General features: G+C 42.3%; 1 protein-coding gene across 11 annotated transcripts in view; it reads right to left on the bottom strand.

Moving 5' to 3' along the window:
* Window positions 1–20,666, bottom strand: part of AUTS2 (activator of transcription and developmental regulator AUTS2) — a 1,128,325-nt gene that overhangs the window by 319,565 nt on the left and 788,094 nt on the right. For all 11 annotated transcript variants that reach the window (XM_038539028.1, XM_038539030.1, XM_038539031.1 and 8 more), the window contains one exon: window positions 4,007–4,036. In XM_038539028.1, coding sequence (XP_038394956.1) covers window positions 4,007–4,036 — 30 coding nt within the window. The remainder of the gene's footprint in view (window positions 1–4,006; window positions 4,037–20,666) is intronic.

A 20,666-nucleotide genomic window follows, 5' to 3' on the forward strand; every position in this document is an offset into this window, starting at 1 on the left:
TGCCCAGAGGAAAGCCTGATATCTGGAAGAAGGGGTTTAAAAATCATGGTATGGGGATCCTTCCAAATTTCACAGTACTTCCATTCAGTTTGTAACAGGATGTGCCCTAGGGGGTGAAGGCTGAGCCTTCAGGCTTGAGTAAAACACACATGCACACACCCTTCTCGTCCTCTGGCAATTTTTCTGGCAGATCTTGAGCTTTCTGAAGAGGAGGATAGTCTTTCTCATTTCCCAAGTGAGTCACTTACTTCACCCCAAGTAAAACTCACGAGAGCTAACATTTCTGAGCACTTACTATGGACCAGGAACTGAGCCAAGTGTCTTCATTTCATGGTTACAGAACTACAGGTGGAGCTGTTGGTATCCCATTTGGGAGGTAAGAGCACTGGGGCTTGTCCACTGCTACAACGTAGCAAAGCAGTCAAGCAGGAGCCATCCGACTCCGAGGCCTAAGTCCTTGACCACTGGGTACGACGCCTTCCAACCAGCTTTGTCCTGTGGCCACACAGTAAACAGGAACTGGATGGATGGAGAGAATTACTTTCAATCTCTACATTAATTTCAAATTCAAGTAAGGCACATTTTCTTAGTGGTAGAGGAAGAGAAGAAACAAGAGAAAATAGGCCGGATATGTGGACATATGGATGCTGCCTCTTTGTTCTCATGATACCAATTCATTCTGAATCGGAGACTGGAATAATCGTTTCACTTGGAGGACTAAGGTGCAAAGGGCTTCCTCCTCTCTTTACACTAACTGTAAGAACAATCCCACACTGAACATGTGGCACCTTCACAGCCTTCTCTAGCCTCCCACCTGACGCCTACCTTTAAAAAGTCCTCTGGGTTCTTTGCCACTTATGCGAAGCGTACCCTTGTGGCCTGGAGGGGGACTGAGAGGTGCTTCACTCAGTGCCTCATCAGAGCCTTTTCCACGCGCAAGTGTGTCTCCTGCATGCATGGAAAGCTCTGCTTTTTTCGCCCCTTTCCCAGTCACTTCCACATTAATTAGTAAGGGTATCATTTTATAAATTACAGCTTCGTATCAGAGCAAAGCAGAGTTTATCTTAATTCAGCTGTGTGAAATACAGTACCCTAATTTTAGACCGCCAGTTCTGCAGATCCCTGTGGAGTAAGAGAATGACAGGTCTTCCGGAGAGAAATCCCAGTGGGTCCCTACAAGTCTCACTTTTGCCTCCAACAGCATCCCTGGTGAGGCTGCTGAAGGGATCCCTGGACACTGAGTGGCATCTTTTTCACCATTAGCAATTCAGATTTGAATGCGAATCCTCCAAGCAGCAGATGAAAGCAGCCCTGGTTAGCTCTGGGGCTCGGAGGGGGGCCCAGGCAAGAGGCTCTGGCACAGAGGAGGCTGACAGGGGCCCAGGCTCTGGCGCGCAGCAGAAGTCTGGGAGGATGGTGTTAAAGTCGGTGATAAACACCAGACAATCTCAGTCCAAGAGGGGAAGCCTGGCAGTCTGAACTGTAACAGAGCCAAGCAGGCACGACTGCAATTACAGTCTTGATTGTTCCTGCTGGGAGCCCTCTGGAGGAATACTGGGTGGCAGGGCAGGGAGATGATGGGAGTGTGGCTGTGGAGTAGCTCCCATTAGGAAGAGGGCTTGCAGGGCCACCACGCTCCACGGGAAAGGCGACTAAGGTGGCCAGGGCCGGAGGGTGTGTGTCCGCAGAACACTCCTGATGGCTCTCCCCTTGCCAGTGTCACCCATCTGGTGTGGTTGCTATAAACATCTCTTTATTCTCCTCCATGGCCCTAAACTCATCTCCATCTCTGAGTGGTGGGCCCTAACTCCCTGCCCCTGGTATGACTCTGCTCAGGTGCTGTGGTGCTTCCTACACTCCAAGCTGGAAATGGGGCAGCAAGGACATGGGCATGCTGGTGCTGGGGAGGGACTCATTGGGATGCTGTCAGTGTGTGGGAAACACTGTGTGACAGTTCTGGATATTCTAGGAATTACAGAGGTAGGTAATCCTCTGGACAAGGGGTGCTAGATACCTCCTGAGGTTCTGAGGTAACTGGCCCGGGGTTAAGGCACAGGCACCAGGATTTTTACGGCCCCCCTAGGTGATCAGATGTGCATTCAAGGTTGAGAACACTGATCCAGACACCTATGTGCAACACCACCCTGGACAACCTCATCACCTTCTACCGCTGCTGGAGACCGGGGGCACTTGTGGAATTCATACTGCCTTTTAAATAAGGAATGTCCATTTGGACATGGAACCCAAAGAAGGTTCATCCCCTTGAAGAAGTGCCACTGGCTTGGAAAGTGAGATCAACCATCACCTGTAAGAGATCTCCTGGAATGGCCAGAAGTGCCAGTCCCTCCCTGAGTGCCTATGATGGCCGACAGAATGACGTGAAGACTACCATGTGGGAAGGCTCCAGGGCCAGAGGGCACACCTCAAACGCAGAACCTCTGCTGCTGTCCATGCACCTCTGGCACCCATTGCATGCCGGCTCCCTGAGGTACTTGCAAGGAGCTAAGACTCCCAGGGGCTGGAGGAAGGAAGCTCCTACTTGTCAGTTAAACAAAAGAATAATCCACAGCCCCCTTTGCAGTGTGTACTTTCACTGTCATCCAACAGCCCATTACCATGTCACAGCACAGCGTACCCTTCCATAGGTCACTTTGTTTAAAATGACATGGATAATGCACATGTCAGCAAGCTGACAGTCCTGGCCGTCCTTCAGAGATAAAAACCTCAAGGCGAGAGCCTGTTCTTATCTAGGGGACATGCATTGGTCTATCATCCAAGTCAGGCAGAACATGATTTCTCCAGAGAGCACTTTTTTCATTTCCTGATTTTAAGGAAATCAAATAAGCACCATTTGTCTTCATCTGAATATGCTTGACCTGCTCAAATGATGATGTCTCGCATTTTATAACAGGCTACATATGCTGAATTCAAATTAACGACAGTACAGAACAAGAGCCTTTAGATCTCTCTTGGAGGCTGGCAGCAGAGAAGGAGGTAAGATTCTGGGCTTGATGGGAAGACCCCACCAAATACTAACTGCAGGATTCTGAGTAAAATCCACAAGCAAATAGGAGGTGAAAAGCACAGAATGGGGCTCAAGAAATTCAGCTACACAACACAGAACCAGAAGCTAGGGAGGGGACTATTGGTCCCTTCCTTTGGATGCTAAGCAATATAGAAACTGTGATATTCAGTTAACTCTTTTTGAAATACATAAAGTAGGAATAAAATTAGGAAGAAATTTGGCTGGGGGGTGGGGGTGGGGTGGGACAGCTAGAAAGACCAAATAAACAGACGAACAATCCCATTGCTTCAGACACAGACATTCACTTTACCAGGCTGTGATCCAATCTTCTGAAAGCTCAAAAACTGAGCTCCTTTTCTTGATCCATGTTGAACTGGATACACAGAGGCTGGAGGTTATCAGCCCCCAAAGACAGTATGTACCTGTAGGAAGAAACGCCCTTCCACCTGGCCATCCACCTGGACGAGGAGAGAGCTGCTCTCACCTGAGTTCTCCTACCCACCTCTCACCCCATGATGAGAGTCCTAGAGCATATCATTCATATTTCTATCAAGAAAGCCAGTATGTACAGAAAAGCAAGAAGAAGCATGGAGGTCAGTAAAAGAAATGGAAAAATGACATTTTAAATACAGACTGGCAAGTTTAATATCCCATCCAAGGATTAAAAAAGAAACATCAGATGGTTATTAAAATAGTTTCCTCTTTTAAAATCTATAAAGTGAAAACCTGATGTTACATATACCCAGTATTAATGGATATGATTAAAAAAAAGTGGACCTCACAAAGTAAACACATTATTTCTTATCATAGGAAATGTCACTGTGTAAATACAACTGGTCTTTGCAGAACAGAAAAGGTATGAGCAATATGAAGCTGGCATTCCACCACCCTTTAACTGTGTGGGAGAACCACGGTGCTCAACTGTTCCCACAATCGTGTGTGTGTGTGTGTGTGTGTGTGTGTGTTGGGGGGGTGTCTTACCTTTTCTTCCTGGTCACTGTCACTGTCACACTGAAAAGAAAAACAAGAGAATAAGGGTTAGTGCAAAAGTGGAGTAGATTTTTGTTTTTGATCCAGAAAATAAAAATAAAATAAAGGGAAGACAAGTAAAGGAAATAGGAAATGTTGCTTGAGCTGTAAAGAATTTCTTCAGCTCAAATGCTCATAAACCAAATCAGAAGCAAAATGCTGAGAAGTTGCTTTGTTGACTTTATGTGATGCCTGTGCTCTGTGGTTCTTCTTGTGGTCTATGGACAAGGTCTGGCAAGATGCTCCATCACAATGGTGAGCACCCTACTGCACGGGAGAGGGGATGCCCACTGAGCAGCCAATCTAGCAGCAGGATTAAGGTGAATCAGGATCATTCAGTGGGATTCAGAGCAAATCAATATCTTAATGGAGACCTTCTACCTACAGTTAATGTGAATGGTTGTATCTCTCCCGGTGCTTTTACACAGAAAAAGAGGTAAACCTCTGGATGCTGAGTTCTCTCATTTGGACTCTGAAGGAAGCAGAACATTGTGATGGCTGCCTTTTCTAAGGCTTAGAGGCCCAGAGAAAAGAGGTAATATTCCACTCTAAGGACAAGAATAAGTCAAGGAAGTAAATTAACAGTATGGGCAAAGAAATTTGTTTTAAAGCAGCAGGCTCAGATCATAACTAACAGATCCCAAATTCCAACTGGTGAGCTAAGTTTGGGATAACTAGCGAATGAATTAACTCAAAGCTCTGGCTTCCTCTTTAGATGTTTAGTGGGGGGGGGAAAAGCACATTTTCTTTTTTAAACCAAGATTGTTTGTTATTCATTTGATTGTAAAAAAAAAGGAGGGGTGATGTGTTTTGTCAGAGTGAATGCATAGCAGATAAATAAATTCGTTCATTCATTCAACAGCCCTTGATAAGTACTGCCAAGCTAGACGGATATTCAACCAAGACATAGGACTGGCTCTAGAGTAGCTTTCAAGTCAGCAATAGAGAAAACTAGAACACAAGCACTGAGCAGAGGTGTGGTGGGATAAGAGCCATAGTCCATTTGATGACTCTTCCTGTGGGGTAGAGGACAGACCATGCACTATGGGAGAAGACACAGGTCATGGGTGACCAGTTTGGCAACCATTACAACACTGTCTAAACCAGCATGATGCATGGCTTAAGAAAGGGAGGAACAGATGGCACAGCAATTCTGGAGGTAGAAGCAATAGGACATGGTAACACATGGATATGAGAAAGAAGGAAGAGAGATGAGTCTAGGATGATGCCAAGGTTTTTAGTGTGGCCACCTGGACATGTGCATTGGTGTAGCTATGGGCAGAAACAGAAAATAAATTTGCTTATACAACAGCTAGTACTGGCTAGATACCCACAGTTATTCACAAACCCCTTCTCCCTAATCTATACCTTCTCCTGACATTTTGAGATTTGAAAAAGCCAGGTAGTCTCTCTTTTCCAACTTCCCTTGCAGCTAAGGGTGGCCATAAAACACATTCTTGGCTGAGACTTGAAGAAATACCTGCTGAGGGCTCTGAAAATTTTTTCTCTTCTAAAAAAGAAGAAAGAAGAAGGAAGAAGAAGGAAGAAGAAGGAAGAAGAAGAAGAAGAAGAAGAAGAAGAAGAAGAAGAAGAAGAAGAAGAAGAGCAGCAGCAGGAAGCACTTGCCTCTTGCCTTTGAACATGATTGTTCAAGGATGTGATGTCCAGATCTGTGGCAGCCACCTTGCAAAAATGAGGCCAAAGGTCTCTGTTCAAGAACAAGATGGTGGTGGTACAATGGAGACACTTGAACCAACCTAAGAGCAGCCTGCCTCTGGACATTTTTGTTCAGATAACAGTAAATTACCCTATGATTTAAACCATTGTTAGAGTTCTTTTAATGAGAGTAACAAAAATTTCATCCAAATGGACATCTTGCTATTATAAGATACAACTGGGGCACTACTTCCTCTTTCTAGCTTACCCTCTCTGCACTCTAAGTTTTAGGAACTCACATTAAAAACTAATAGACTAGAAGGTTCTAACATTTTCTACTGTCCGTGCTGGCTTCTCAATTCCATAGGCTATCAGAGTTTTAAAGACAGTGCTTTAACCAAGTACGACTACATTGTTTGCAACCAGGCTTCCAAACTCAGAAGGTCTGAACTTACTTTTGCCTGATGAGTGATTTCTCTATTGTAATAAATCAAAAGAGGTGACATAAAGACTTTGGAGGCCTAGAACAACAGACAGATGAGGTTGTCTTCTCCTGATTGTGATTTTTCCATTGCCTTGAATTAGGGCTTCCTTGAGGTTTTTAGGTTCTGGGCACATTTTCAAGAGTGACAAAGCATGATTCAGGTGGCACATGGAAGAAAGAAGCATATTTTGCCAGGCAGGCTCATCTCCCCAGATATCACAGCCCACCTTCCGAGGTAATCAATGACAGCTGAAGGCTATGGCACAGCCCTTACCCATGTCCCCAAGGACTGGTGTACGGGGGAGGGGGGGTGTCAAAGGAGTAGGGAGGTTGGGAAAGAGCCACCATTGTCCATGCCCCCCACCCCCATGACCAATCCTAACAGCAGTATGTCCCTGGGAATGGTTATTTCTATCAAAGTGTTAAGCTTTCTGCTTTCCAACAGTCCAGTTCTAATTTCAAGGTCCACTTAATTCTGCATCAAGTAATTACTGATATACCCAGAAGCACCTTGTCTCCAGAGTTAAACATATGGTGGAGAACTGAGACCTACTGGTATCCATTATGGAAGCAGCACGGATGCCAAGCCGATTAAAAATGCTCAGGCTCCCCACACAACATGCCGGGTGAGTGACAGCTCCTCGACAAGGCCAGTTGCAGAGTCTGCCAAAACAGTCTCTGCTGCACTGGGGCCCACATGGTGCGCTGAGAAAACAGTTCCATTTCTGGTATTAAATTCCCATACTGACCCGAGGACTTTGCCGTGAGCTCAGCAGGAGCACACCATCCAATTTACAGCTCTGCTCTCCGGAGCCTCGAGTGCCAGCCCCTGGCAGAGACGAATGATGGTCAACCCCTCCAGCTCATAAATTATGCAAAGGCAATAAATGCACTCAGCAAACAGCGCCTAACGTTTGCCTAGCCTGGCTCCTAACACACTCTGTAAAAAGCCAGAAGCTCGACACATACAAGAGGTCTATTCCACTCATAAAGGGGGTTTGTTGACAACTCCAGACGGAAAGCGAGCCACAGTCCTAAGGAGTCTTTCTGCTTCACTGGCAGCAGTTTATGGGCCGGCTTTATGAAAAAGAGAGGCTGTTTTATAGAGTCAGTGTGGGGAGAATTCAGGTCTCAAATTCACATTTAATACACTGTATGGCTTTCACACCCTAAGTTCAATACATTGCAGATTTTAGGCCAAATGATTCTTGCTCTTGAAAGGTTAAAAAAAGAAGTGTCTGCTCCCCAATCCCTAGATACCCACTCCAATTTACAGGAGTTCACGTCGAGCCACCTCCTGGTTCAGGCATATGTTCTGCATGAGGCTGAGAAGCGGGAAAGGCATGTTGAATGCAGAGTCCCAGATGATTTGACCATTTTAAGCATTTTGACATCAGGGTCCCTCATCGGTTTATTAGCAAACAGGTTGCACGCTAACGACCAGCTTGAGGTGAAAGAGTACTCTCCATGACTAGATTTCAAAGCTCTTTGTGAAAAACTGAAAATGTTTTCCTCCATTTTAAAAGCAAGAAATGAAGAACAAGTAGGCCTTGCACCCCAGACAGGGAAGAATTCTGGGTCGCAGAGTCTTCCAACTGACTTCAAAGTGACCCAGACCAACCACAGACAAAAGAGGGAAACAGGAATGTGAAATTCTCAAAGGCAGGACTTAGGAAGGGGCTAGTGGCTGAGCACAGCGCTGCCGGCCACTGGAACCCATCCCCGCTGAACTTCACTTTCACCTTCTGTATCCTCTGGTTTCGCAAATCAGAAGTGAGCCTTTGGGATCAACTTCTTCATTTTGCACCTAATTCCCACCCTTTAAATGCTTCAACCCATCCAAGCACCCACCCAATATATTCTCCTTTTAAAAATTAATGCATATTCATTGAAGATATTTTTAAAAAATCACCTATGAACCTGCCACCCATAGGTAAACAGCAAATAGACCTATCTAATTCTTTCCGGTCTTTCCTCCATCCTTCCCACATATATTTTAAGAAATGAAAATAAATTCCTACTATATTGTAGCCTGCTTTGTTTTCACATAAGGTGTCAAATATTTTGTTCAATGAGTGAAATTTGCCCTGTCATATCACTTTTTTTTAAAAAAGGCTACACTGTGATCCACCGTATGGATTGTAAATAATCTGGTAAGAAAATCCCCCCGTTCTGTTATTTGGATTGTTTGGACTGACATCATGGAATGTTCCCCTTGTACACACTCACCGATACACTGCTCTTCCCTAGTATCTTCTCATGGCCCTTCCTTCTCTGCATATCCCTTAACGTCCCCGGCTCCCCAGAGTTGAATCTGTAGCCCTATGGCTTCTCTGTGATTTCCAGGAGAGCCCCTAAAGATTCCCTTGGTTCCATGTACCATTTATATGTTGAGACTAAAACATCTCTATGCCCACCATCTTCCAGCTTATGTGACTTTGGGAGAACTGTTTTAATCCTCTGCATCTCAGTTTACTTATCTATAAAATGTGGGTAATCGTAGCATTGCTCTCAAAGGATGGTGAGAACAAAACAGGTTAGCACATGTAAACAACTCAGACAATCACTGTGGATGATAAATGTTAGCTGTTATCAATGTATGTTTTTGTCTGTTATGCCCCCTTCCCGAAACCCTGCAGACCCATCAGACTCAAGCATCCATCTAAAACCAGACTCACCATCTTTTGCTCCGCTCAGCTCTGCCCCTCCCCCACCGTGCCCCTGGTAATGCCATTACGCTTCAGTCTCAGTCGAGACTCTTATCACCCTTGACTCTATTCTTGGGCAGACCCAACTTCCTCTCTTACCCACATTACTGACTCTGCTTTCTAAATTCTCACCATCTCCACCACTTTGGCCACTGCTTTAGTTCAGCCTTTCATTTTATGATTACAAAAGGCTAATGACTGCTTTCCAGGGCCTATGGTCTCTTCCTTTTCTAATCCAAGTCCTTCTTGACCAGGGCAGATGTCCTCATTTTCCATTTGATCATTATGACACTTTCTACGGCAATGAAAACCCTTTAGGTTGCTTCCTCACCTCCCGAGTCCAACCACTTCCCCCCAGTACAGTGTGCCTCTCAAGCTTTCTGTGGAGAAGGGCCATTTGTTGTTGTTTTTTAAGATTTTATTTATTTATTCATGAAAGACACACAATGAGAAGGAGAGAGAGAGAGAGAGAGAGAGAGAGAGAGAGAGAGGGGCAGAGACATAGACCAAAGTAAAAGCAGGCTCCCTGCAAGGAGCCCAATGTGGGACTCGATCCCGGAGCCTGGAATCACTCCCTGAGCGGAAGGCAGATGTTCAACCTCTGAGCCACCCAGGCATCCCAGGACCATTTGTTTTAGTTTTATTTTTTTTAATTTCCAATACATCATAGACTTATACTTCTGTTAAATATAACATATAATAAATTGCTGGGAAAATGAAAAAGAAAAGCTAGGACATATAAAAAATGTGTTATTATTAGATTTAAGAGGTATAACATTACCCATTGAATTGCTATAAAAGTTTCCAAATGTTTACTCTCAGCTGCCATGCCAATCTTGCAGTAGATAGTTAAGTGAGAGCTCATGGCGTGACCTCTTTCTGTATCCACACTTTGAGTAGCACTATTCTTTTTTTTTTTTTTTTATTTTTTTATTTTTTTTTTTATTTTTTTTTTTATTTTTTTTTTTTATTTTTTTTTTTGAGTAGCACTATTCTTAACACACCCCTTGCTCTCACCACACTCAGGCACACTTGGTTACGCCTAGGACCTACTATCTTTGCACTTATCAATTCCCTCTGCCTGGAATTCTATTCTCACAAACATAGTTCCCTCTGGGAATCATCCAATACTCTTCTTAGAACTAGGAATTCTTAGAATTACAGTACTCTTCTTAGAACTAATTGTTTCTGTCTCCACCCCTTACAAAACTACATTTTCACTGTTTGCCACAAGAGACATCCCTACTAGACAGTGAGCTCTGGGTAGGTAAGGGCAGTGCCCTGGGGCATGGAAGGTGCTCAGTCATATTGATAAATCCATCTCATTTGTCTTTAGAATTCTTCAAACTGTGGCTGAGTCCAGGTAATATAACAAAACTAGGATTTTGAAAAAACAAGTGATTTCAAAGAAAGAAGGTGTGAGAACCAATGAGTAACTCAATTGTACTCTACCCAACAGTGGAGGGTGTTTGAACACACAGGGCAGGGTTACAGTCATTAGCAGAGCCTAGAGTTGGGGTGTAGAGGGAAATGTCTTCCATTAAAAGGCCCAGACAAGACATGATGATGATTTTTGCATATTCCTCAAAAGCAAACATTTCTCATTTACATTTGGGAATCTCAGTATCTGTCTTAAGACTCTGATCCAAATCGAAATAAGTCAAGGTCTGCGATACCTCTCTGCTTCATTCGGAATGAAGGAACAAGATGGAATTCTAGGTACCTCGTGATGGAATGCATTCTTAAGCAGAAAGTGGCAATCATTGAATATATCACATACAATGACATTGAGGAGGGCATTGCTCTCTATTCTGCTCAATGGACCTTGCTGGAACAGTTATTTTGTATCTCAAATCCATTTATCATTGCCACCAAAGATGTCAGGGCTGAACACCATCACTGAACAAAGTTATTTTATTCTTCCTTTTGCCTAAAGGAAATAAGAGGAAAATGAGGGAGAACCTCAACTTGTAAACTACAGCATCTAACATCAAGTACAATTTAACTTTGCCAGTGACAAAACAAATCGATTTCCCTTTGGGGCAGGCGGTTTATCTACGACTGTAAAGACATCCTCACCTAAAAGCAATTTCAGAAGAAGCCACCTAGAGAAAACATGACACTTATTTTCTTATTTAAAGAAGTAAGGGAGCAGCACAGTGACTAGAAACATGTCCACCACCATCTTCCCCTCTGCCCAATTCCTTGTACATGCAAAAACATGTAGCCATTTTGTGCTGCATATGGCAACTCTGATGTTGTCTGTCTGCTATCACCCCACAAAGCCCTTGTTTCACACTGTTTACACTGCTCTCCTATCGACTTTGGGCTGTACGTGAAATTCAAAGCTACTGAGAACCTTGAAATAAAAAGAGTATTTTAATCCTGAAAATGGTTTGAGGTACTCTTACTGATTGTAAAATGATACCACTGGCCCTCTTCCCTTCCATCCCAACAGTTAACTATGCTTGATCAAATAAAATAGCTCTAAAAAAGTGAAAGCATAATCGAAAGATTTGTTTGCCAAACAGTAGGTTAAAAGATGAGAATAAAGCTTCTGACAGCCACAAAATAAGTGCATTAGAAAATAAGGTAAGTTCTACCAAGCTTTAGCTGTTCAGGAGGCAAGAGGAGAACAAATCTTCAGAAGCTTCTGGAATTCTGTACTGGTGACCTATTATTCCTATGGGGAGCTCTCAGAACCTGGCATTTTTGCAAGTTCTCAGCTTGAATTGGCCAGGGCTCAAATAGCCAACGTCATCTGAGGGGGCTAACAGAACAGTTCTTATTCTCCGCTCCAGGGTCTCTCAGACAATCACACGTTTTCATTCAACAAATAATCTTAAAGCATCTACTATGTGCTAGGTTTATTCTAACCACTCATTAAAAGTACAAATATATTTCCAGAAATCAAGCTGACCAAAATCCGAAGCTCTAAAGGTCACAAATTAAATTTCAACATTTTTTTCCTTTTTGTCACTTTCAAACCCAAGTACATTTCATAAAACAATCTGTATGCTGTAAATTTCCACTTAGCTCATTAAAATATTGTAGGGCTTTTGGAAGTGGAAGAAGTGGATATTTCACAAATCTTTTGAGTTCAGCGTTTTTTCCCCCCTTAGAAGAAAGGAAGTCACACTTTGCCAAGTATAAACATACATAAACCCCAAAGATGAAATTTACTTAAAACCTAGAGCCACAAGCCTCAGTGGTTGCCAAAATGAGAAAAATGAGTTTCTTGTCCAAAGGTAAAACTGACAGGCTAGGGCCGGGTGATTTGTAAACGATCTCTTTTAAGCTTAAGCAACAGATCCTTTGCGTCTTTGTCATTGATTTACTGATTCTAAGTCATCAATAGCATTAATCCGTACCTGCCTGGGGACCTATTACAAATGACTTTGAAGACGGTGTGAAGCAAGAGTTTATTTTAAGACCACAGTATCATTACCAGGGAGACCTTCTCAGCTATGTTCTGTGGTAGCATTATATTTGTGGCTCCCTGTAATGTTGCAATCTTCCCTTTCCAGATCACAGCTGCTTGTTCCTTTGGGTGGGACCTGAGCCCCCTGGATTCGCTTCAACTAAACCCTGGTTCTTTTCAGAGTCCTGTGTGAACTAATAAAACCCAAATTTGCTGATGAGTAAAAAGGAAAAGCATGTTATGGGTTAAAATAATACAAGAGTCTATTTTTTCCGCTGTGTTGTGATCCATAGAAATCACCCTGAGCCTTTTCCCTTTCTTCTCTGCCTGGGAAGCCAATTGCTTTGATTGCAGTGATATGAGCTAGCTAAAATGACTTGCCCTTGCTTGTGAGGCAAATGGAACATGCTAATAGAACTTATCGCATTACCCGATGCAAAAGTGCCATAGCTCATTACTTTAAGATAAAAGGATATCATTGCAGACGGCAAGCAGAATTGACTTTCTGAGGCCCGGCTTGATGATGATTTAATCAACTGCTCTCTTTCACTTCTCATCTCTGCGCCTGTCGGTTTCACAGGTGCCGTTAAATGAGACACTCAGAAAGTGAGCGGAGGGAAAGAAATTGCTGTCATTACTTTTCAAGAAAGGAGGTATGCAAATTTTCGACAGAAAGATTGCGTTCATAATGGGCCTGGTAAAATACAAGGATCATGCTTGACAGGTGAGGGCAAGCCATTCGTATGTCCTTAAAGCAGAGCAACCGTCCTCATTTAGAAATGTGCTCTGTAAGAGAAACTACAAATGAGAGACCGGGCGGGGCCAGTTCCCAGGCGGGCTGGAATCACACAGGGTTGGTCCAAGCTGGTCCAGGTTCTAGAAAAGGGGCAAGAAGCTTAAAGTCTTGAGGAAGCCAAAGCCAGATGAGCAGATAACAAAGCCTGGTAGCTCTTCATTGGAACCAAAATGGCAACAAGCTCTTGCAAAGCCTATCTTTTTCTCTTTCACAGGTAACTGTGGAGTCAGTTTGCCAGGATTCAAATCTTGGTTCTACTTCTTATGACCTGTAGGGCCTTAGGCAAGTAAGGCCCTGTGCCTCAGTTTCATTTTCTATCAAAAGGGGCCACTGCCAGTACTACCTCCCAGGGTTGCTGAGAACATTTGAGTTCATAAATATACAATAATAAAGTATATATAATGAATGAATGAATGAATGAATGAATCAATCACTAAAAAGGTATAGAACCATGCCTGATACAGAGGAGGCACTCAGCAGATGTCAGAAATCACGAATTCATTCATTCCTCAACAAAGACTGAGTATCTTTTTTTGTTTGTTTTTTTAGGAGTATGTGTGCCAGGTGCTGGAAACCTACCTGGCTGTGGTTTCTACAGAATACAATTCTTCACTGATTTCACGTATTTAAGTCTTGTTCCCCTGATAGATGGTGAGCTCCTCGACAGAGCACTCTAGTTGTCCCCAGAATCATCACAGGGCCTAAGGTAGTCTTAAGGACCCTAAAAGATGTTCATAACCGATGTGATGATTTATGGATATTCCCCCTCCCTCCCTCCTACTTATCTGATGCTGTGGGCAAGCATAAGCGCAAGACCCCAGAGGAATCTCCTCTTGGAGTAGGGAATTTGTCTGTATTTGGGACTCTAGGCAACCACCAAATGTCCTAGCCTGGGAAAGGAAGAGAAAGTCTGGCCTGAACCACCTTCTGGAACCCACAATGAATCTGAATAGATTAAACGATCAGGGTAGTATGAACAGAGATATTTTTTCATCCACTTTGCCTTCAATAGGTAATTGTTCTATTTTCTCCAACACTCAGAGTAAAAGCATCTTTCTTAAAGTGCCTGTAACTGTGAGTTCTTTTTCCCCAGGTAATGAAGCTGCTGCAAACCATTCTTTCTTCTAGCCCCTGAGGTTGTGAGGCATGGAATGCAGCTCCTGTCTTCCATGCTAAGTGGCACCTACATGACTCAGTTCCTTCCCAATGGGACCAGTCCACCTCAGGCGACAGGAGTGGGAGGAGGGTCCATGGTAGCAGAGCAGCTGGGAGCCCTCTATTTTGGAAAAGTCTGGTTCCTGAAGTGTATTCTGCAGCATGGCTCTTTTAGGGCAGAGAATCTGCATAGGAACTCTCTCTGAGCATTTTGTTTCCCCTAAAATAGCCAGCCTACAGCCACCAGTCATGAAAAAAGAATGTTCTGACCACAGCCCTGGGAGAGAAGTGTTATAACCTGTTTCCAAGATGAGAAGTTAAGGCTTCCAGTGGCACAGGTGGTACTTGAACCCAGCTCCATCCTCCAAAGCTCACGTTCCCAGCAAGCACAATACAGCTCTGCTCACTCTCTCGTGCACTATACAAAGAGACTACTTGAAAAACATCTTTCTGATTAATTGCTTGGCATGGGCAGAGGCAGGCTGAAACCAAAAAGAGGTTGCAATGAATGACCATAAGTGGCAGTGAATGCAGCCAGGCAGTCACATTTCTACTCTACCCCAGACAGCTCTCCCTTAAGAGGAGAACCCAGTGGAGTACCTGGCTCAGGAAAGTGCTCATTAAATCTGAGGCTGACCTAGGTTCAAATTCTGGTCCCTCTTAACTCAGCAGCCATGCAATCTTGGCAAAGATACTTAACATCTTGGAGCCTACCTTCCTTTTTTTCCAGCCTGTAACTGGGAATGATATATACTCCATGGAATTTTTGTTAGAATTAAATGAGTTCAAGCATTTGAAAGCCGCCAGAAAGAAATAACTAAGAGTTTTACTTTTTTTCCAACTCTTTGATGAAAGAAATGCTGTATCACACACAGAAATGAGGTAATGATCGTTATTTAAATGTTGGGTTTAATTTCTTTATAATTTTATTGGCAGATGGGAAATCATATTCTGCAAGAATTCCTGCTTGGGAGGTGTCTGAAGACTCGCTACTATACTAGGCAGAAAGAGAAACAACAACCCAAATAAGCAAGCAAAAACAGAAACTATCATTCCCTCTCAAAGTAGAATAACAAATGGTTTCATTTCACTGATAAAATACACGCATGCCTTGGGAGATACTGCAGACTTGCTTCCAGACCACTGCAATAAAATGAATATCGAAATAAAGTGAGTCGAATGAAATTTTTGGTTTCCCAGTGCATATAAAAGTTATGTTTACACTACACTATAGTCGATGAAGTGTGCAATAGCACTATGTCTAAAAAAAAACCCACAAAAAACAAACAAAAAACAAAAGACCACACACCAATATACATACCTTAGGTTAATAAATACTTTATTGTGAAAAAGTGCTAACCATCATCTGAGCTTATAGTGAGATGTAATCTTTTTGCTGGTGGAGGGTCTTACCTCAGGGTTGCTGTTGCTGCCTGGTCAGGGCGGTGGCTGCTAAAGGCTGGGGTGGCTGCGGCCGCTTCTTGAAATAAGGCGACAATGAAGTTCACCACATTGATTGACTTTTCCTATCATGAACAATTTCTCTGGAGCATGTGATACTGTCAGATGGCAATTCATCCACAGGAGAACTTCTTTTAAAATTGGAGTCAACCTTCTCAAACTCATTTGCTGCTTTATCAACTACATTTATGTCATTTTCTGAATCCTTTGTTGTCATTTCAACAGTCTTCATAACATCTTCACCAGGAATAGATCCCATCTTAAAAATCATTTTTCTTTGCTCAATGCATAGGAAGCAACCCCTCTTTTAGTAAAGTTTGATCACGAGGTTGCAGCCATGCAATCTCACCTTCAGGCTCCACTTCTAATTCGAGTTCTCTTGCTGCTTCCACTACTTCTGCAGTGACTGGCTCCCCTGAAGTCTCGAACCCCTCAAAGTTATCCATGAGGGCTGGAATCAACTTCTTCCAAACTCCCATTAGTGTTGGTATTTTGACTTCCTATAAATCATGGATTATTTAATGCCACTGAGTATGGTGAATCCTTTCGAGACAGTTTTCAATTTACGGTGCCTAGATCCATCAGAGAAATCACTACCTTTGGCACCTACAGCCTTATGAAATGTTTCTTAAATAACATGACTTGAGAGTCGAAATGACTCCTTGATCCACAGGCTGTAGAATGGCTGTTGTGTTAGCAGGTATGAAAATAACATTACTCTCATTCTACGTCTCCATCAGAGCTCTTGGGTGACCAGGTATACTCTCAACGAGCAGTAATATTTTGAAAGGAATCTTATTTTTTGAGCAATAGGTCTCAATAGTGGGCTTAAAATATTCAGTAAACCATTTGTAAACAAATGTGCCATCATCTACACTTTGTTGTTTCATTTATAGAGCACAGGCAGAGTAGATTTAGCATAATTTTTAAGGGCCCTAAGATTTCTATAGTGGTACCTGAAAATTGGCTTCAACCTAAAGGCACTAGCTATACGAGCCCCTAACAAGCCCCTGTCCTTTGAAGGTCTGAAGCCAGGCACTAACTTCTCTCTAGCTAAGCAAGTCCTGATGGCATCTTCTTCCAATGGAAGCCTGTTTCATCTACACTGAAGGTCTATTGTTTGGTGTAGCCCCCTTCATTAAGGATCTTAGCTGGATCTTCTGGAGAACTGGCTGCAGCTTCTCCATCAGCATTGGTTCCTTCACCTTGCACTTTTATGTTATGGAGATGGCTTCCTTTCCTTAAACCTCACAAATCAATCCCTACTAGCTTTAAACTTTGCTCCTGTAGCTTCCTCACCTCTCCCAACAGTCACAGAATTAAAGAGAAGTAAGGCCTGGCTCTAGATTGGGTTTTGGCCTAAGGGAATGTTGTAGCTGGTTTGAGCTTCTACCCAGACCATGTAGACTTTCCTTATATCAGCAATAAAGCTGCTTTACTTTATCATTCATGTGTTCGTTAGAATAGCACTTTTAATTTCCTTCAAGAGCTTTTCCTTTGCATTTATAGCTTGACCAACTGTTTGGTGCAAGAGGCCTAGCTTTTAGCCTGTCTTGGCTTTAGACAAGCTTTCTTCACTAAGCTCAATCATTTGTAGCTTTTGATTTAAGGGAGAGACTTGTGACTCTTCCTTAAACACTCAGAGGTTATTGTAGGGTTAGTAATTGGTCTAATTTCAAAATCACTGTGTCTCAGAGAATAGGGAGACTCAAGAAGAGGGAGAGAGATGGGGGACTGGCCAGTCAGCAGAGCAGTCAGAGCACACACAACCTTTATCTGTTAAGTTTGCTGTCTGATAGAAGCACAGTTCAGGCCACCCCAAAACAATGGCAATAGTGACATCAAACATCACTGACTACAGATCACCATTACAAATATAATAAAAGTGAAAAAGTTTGAAATACTGTGAGAATTACCAAAATACGACCGAGAAATGAATTGAGCAAATGGTGTTGGAAAAACAGAACTGTTTAATTCATGGAAGCCACAGACCTTCAATTCAGTATGTGCAAAACAAGGTGTCTGTGAAACACAACAAAGGGAAGTGCACTAAGATGAAGTATGGCTCTACCAACAAGGCAAGACACTTTAGAATTCAGTTTTCTAAGTGTTCCGTTAAGTTCCTGATGCACATTTTTTGGGTGGATATAATGTGGATCTATTCTTCAGTTAAATAATAGGCAGTAACCTGTGTATAGGGACTAATGTCAAATGAGGAGCTGGAGTTAGACTTGTTGGTTATGCAGAGTACAGTAACAACTTGTAGGCTTTGACATTAGCAAGAGGTTCACTCAAATTCAAATTGGCAAAATAAATAATTAGATAGAATGGATATAAAAAATGTCAGGTGATTTTATTGGTATAAGTAGGAAGCCAGCAACTTTGGAATCTGTCCAGGGATTCTGACCAATCAGGGTTCAAAACTATCTGGAGAGCCCTTTGCCTGGAATTTATACATATGCAAGGCTGACTTAAGGACTTACCTAACAAAACCAACCAAGAGAATAACCTTGGGAAGAGAAAACTTCCTAGAGTATTAAGAATGGTAATTGCAAACACAGGGATTAAAATGCCTGGCACTTAGTAGGCACACTCAATAGTCTAACAGACTACTTCTACCCCACTTGGAAATGCCTGTTCTCTCTTCCATAGATAGGAAAGCTTTCTCTGATTTCTCTGCATCTTCAACACTGTGGTCAGAAGCTGCTTATATCTGCTCTTCCTAAATCTGACATCTGAAAGGGGCTCAATAAATACATGTGAAAGAATGAATCCATAAATCATATTAGCAAAATATCTGAGAGACGATGTCATGGAAATTGTTTAATTGAGGAGATCCAGAAATAGACAGTGGTTGATGGGATGAATACTAAGGTATTTGAAAGTGTGGGTGTCTGAATGTTTGTATGAGAAAGACACAGACATAATTTCAAGCTAAAAGAAGATAACCCCATACATTTGAAGAAATCTAATTTTAAGGTTATTTTTTTAAGAAAATCAGGAGACTCAAAATCCTAAAGTATTTCCCCTTACATTTGACTCACTTCAAGTCAAATGAAGCAACTGGAACTGAAGAGGAAAAGGGAACACAGTGTTCTCATATTGCAGAAACACAATGGCCACGTTAGCAACTTCCCATCCATCTGACTTTTTGTTTTGTTTTTAAAATTTAAGAGAGTAAAAAGTGTAGCTAAAGGAATAGAAATATGGCTTGAGACAAAGTGATTTACAAATGTCAGAGGGTGGTTTGAGAAGATCCAAAGACATGGTGGGCTGCCATTCCATATGATCCAGAAACTGATTTGGTTTTTTTTCCCCCTTCCTCTTAGGCACCTCACTTTTGTCCCTCTTAGAATCCATCATTCATAACTGGCATTGTAAATTAAATTGTACCTAACAACAGTCTTTATTTTAGGATGGCTTGAAAGCCTATCTTATAAATCACAAACAAGGAAGAGTAGGATTACTATAAATTGTCTGCAAGAAAATACAAATCGCCAAGATAAAAACACCCACTGGTTTGCCAGTCTCAAGTTCCCTGTTTTGACATACTATATGCAGTAATTTGGTACCCACAATCTCTTATTAGAAAATGAATGTGCTATTTTTCTGAATGCTGCAATTACAATAATTGAATTTAAAATGCGGATTGAGTTTCTCTATTTGGAGGAAAAGAATAATTGTGTATTTCTGATTAAAATCAAGGGGACTGAAAAGGGGTTGTACGGATTCCAGCTTCAGTCTCCCTAAGTGACTCCTCGTGAGGCCAGAGAAAAGAAACGTTCAAGTACAGAGAAATGGACCAGCACCTCAGCAGCAGGCACTGTCTTTGGCCTCATTTGCTTTGTCTCCTGGCCTTCCATCACAACACCCCTGTGACAGAGGCAATCAGAGCACTGTGGCATGGTTACGTATTAAATGGCAGCCATGCTGGAGTTCCCCACTGTGTCAAAAATTAAGAGTTAAAATGCAAGGAAAACAAACATTTCTTTGTGTTGAAAATGCCTGTCCCCTTTCAGAATGCAAACATTTTGGAGTAGTTATTTCCTCTTTATAGAATCTATTCTGGGGGGTGGTGGTGGTGGTGGTGTTGGTGGTTATAATGGCAGAAAGAGTGGGGAGAAGGAAACCAATGATATTTTCTAGAGGTCTCCGCTTATTTTATTTTACCAAAAAACGATATAAGAAGCCACCTTTAAGGTTCAGATGTAAGAAAGGAAAAGGGATTGAGCAAGAAGAGGGCTCTCTTGCCTTTGTAATGCCTCTTTATTGGGTGTCTCCTGAAGTCCCCTATTTATCCAAAGTGAAAGGGGAATTGAGTCTCACAAGTCCTCCTAAATATTTCTTAAAATATAGCTTTCTAAAAAAACAGAACAGTTTTTCTAGCACAAAATGAGCAATGGATTGTCCCTTTATATTGCTTGCTTTTTTTAAAGTGGCATTAATGGCTTTACTGAGCTATAACTGACGAGAATAAACTAGCCATATTTAAAATGCACTATTTGACACGTTTGTACATATGTATACAGCCATGAAATCATACCACAATCAAGAGAGGAAACATCCACAGCACACAAGTCTCCTGAGCTCCTTTGTTAATCCTGCCCATACCGCCCCTGCCTCCACTGATCTGTGTTCTGTCACTACAGATTAGTTTGTGTATTTTCTAGAGTTTTATATAAATGGAATCATACAGTGTGTACTCTTTTTGCCTGGTTTCTATCATTCACTGCTTACTATTTGGATGCCTAATTAAAAGGAAGCATCCCAGCTCAAGCACAGAAGGCAGCCTATAGAAGCCACCTTGGCCAGGGTTTACTGTCATCCCCTAGGAATAGGACCGATTACTTGGTCTTACTTTATTCTTAGGCTTTATTATGTACTTCAGTAATCAATAAGCATTTCTATGGCAGAGGGTTTATTTTACTCTA

This window comes from Canis lupus, chromosome 6, assembly GCF_011100685.1.
Source record: "Canis lupus familiaris isolate Mischka breed German Shepherd chromosome 6, alternate assembly UU_Cfam_GSD_1.0, whole genome shotgun sequence".
Classification (NCBI taxonomy): domain Eukaryota; kingdom Metazoa; phylum Chordata; class Mammalia; order Carnivora; family Canidae; genus Canis; species Canis lupus.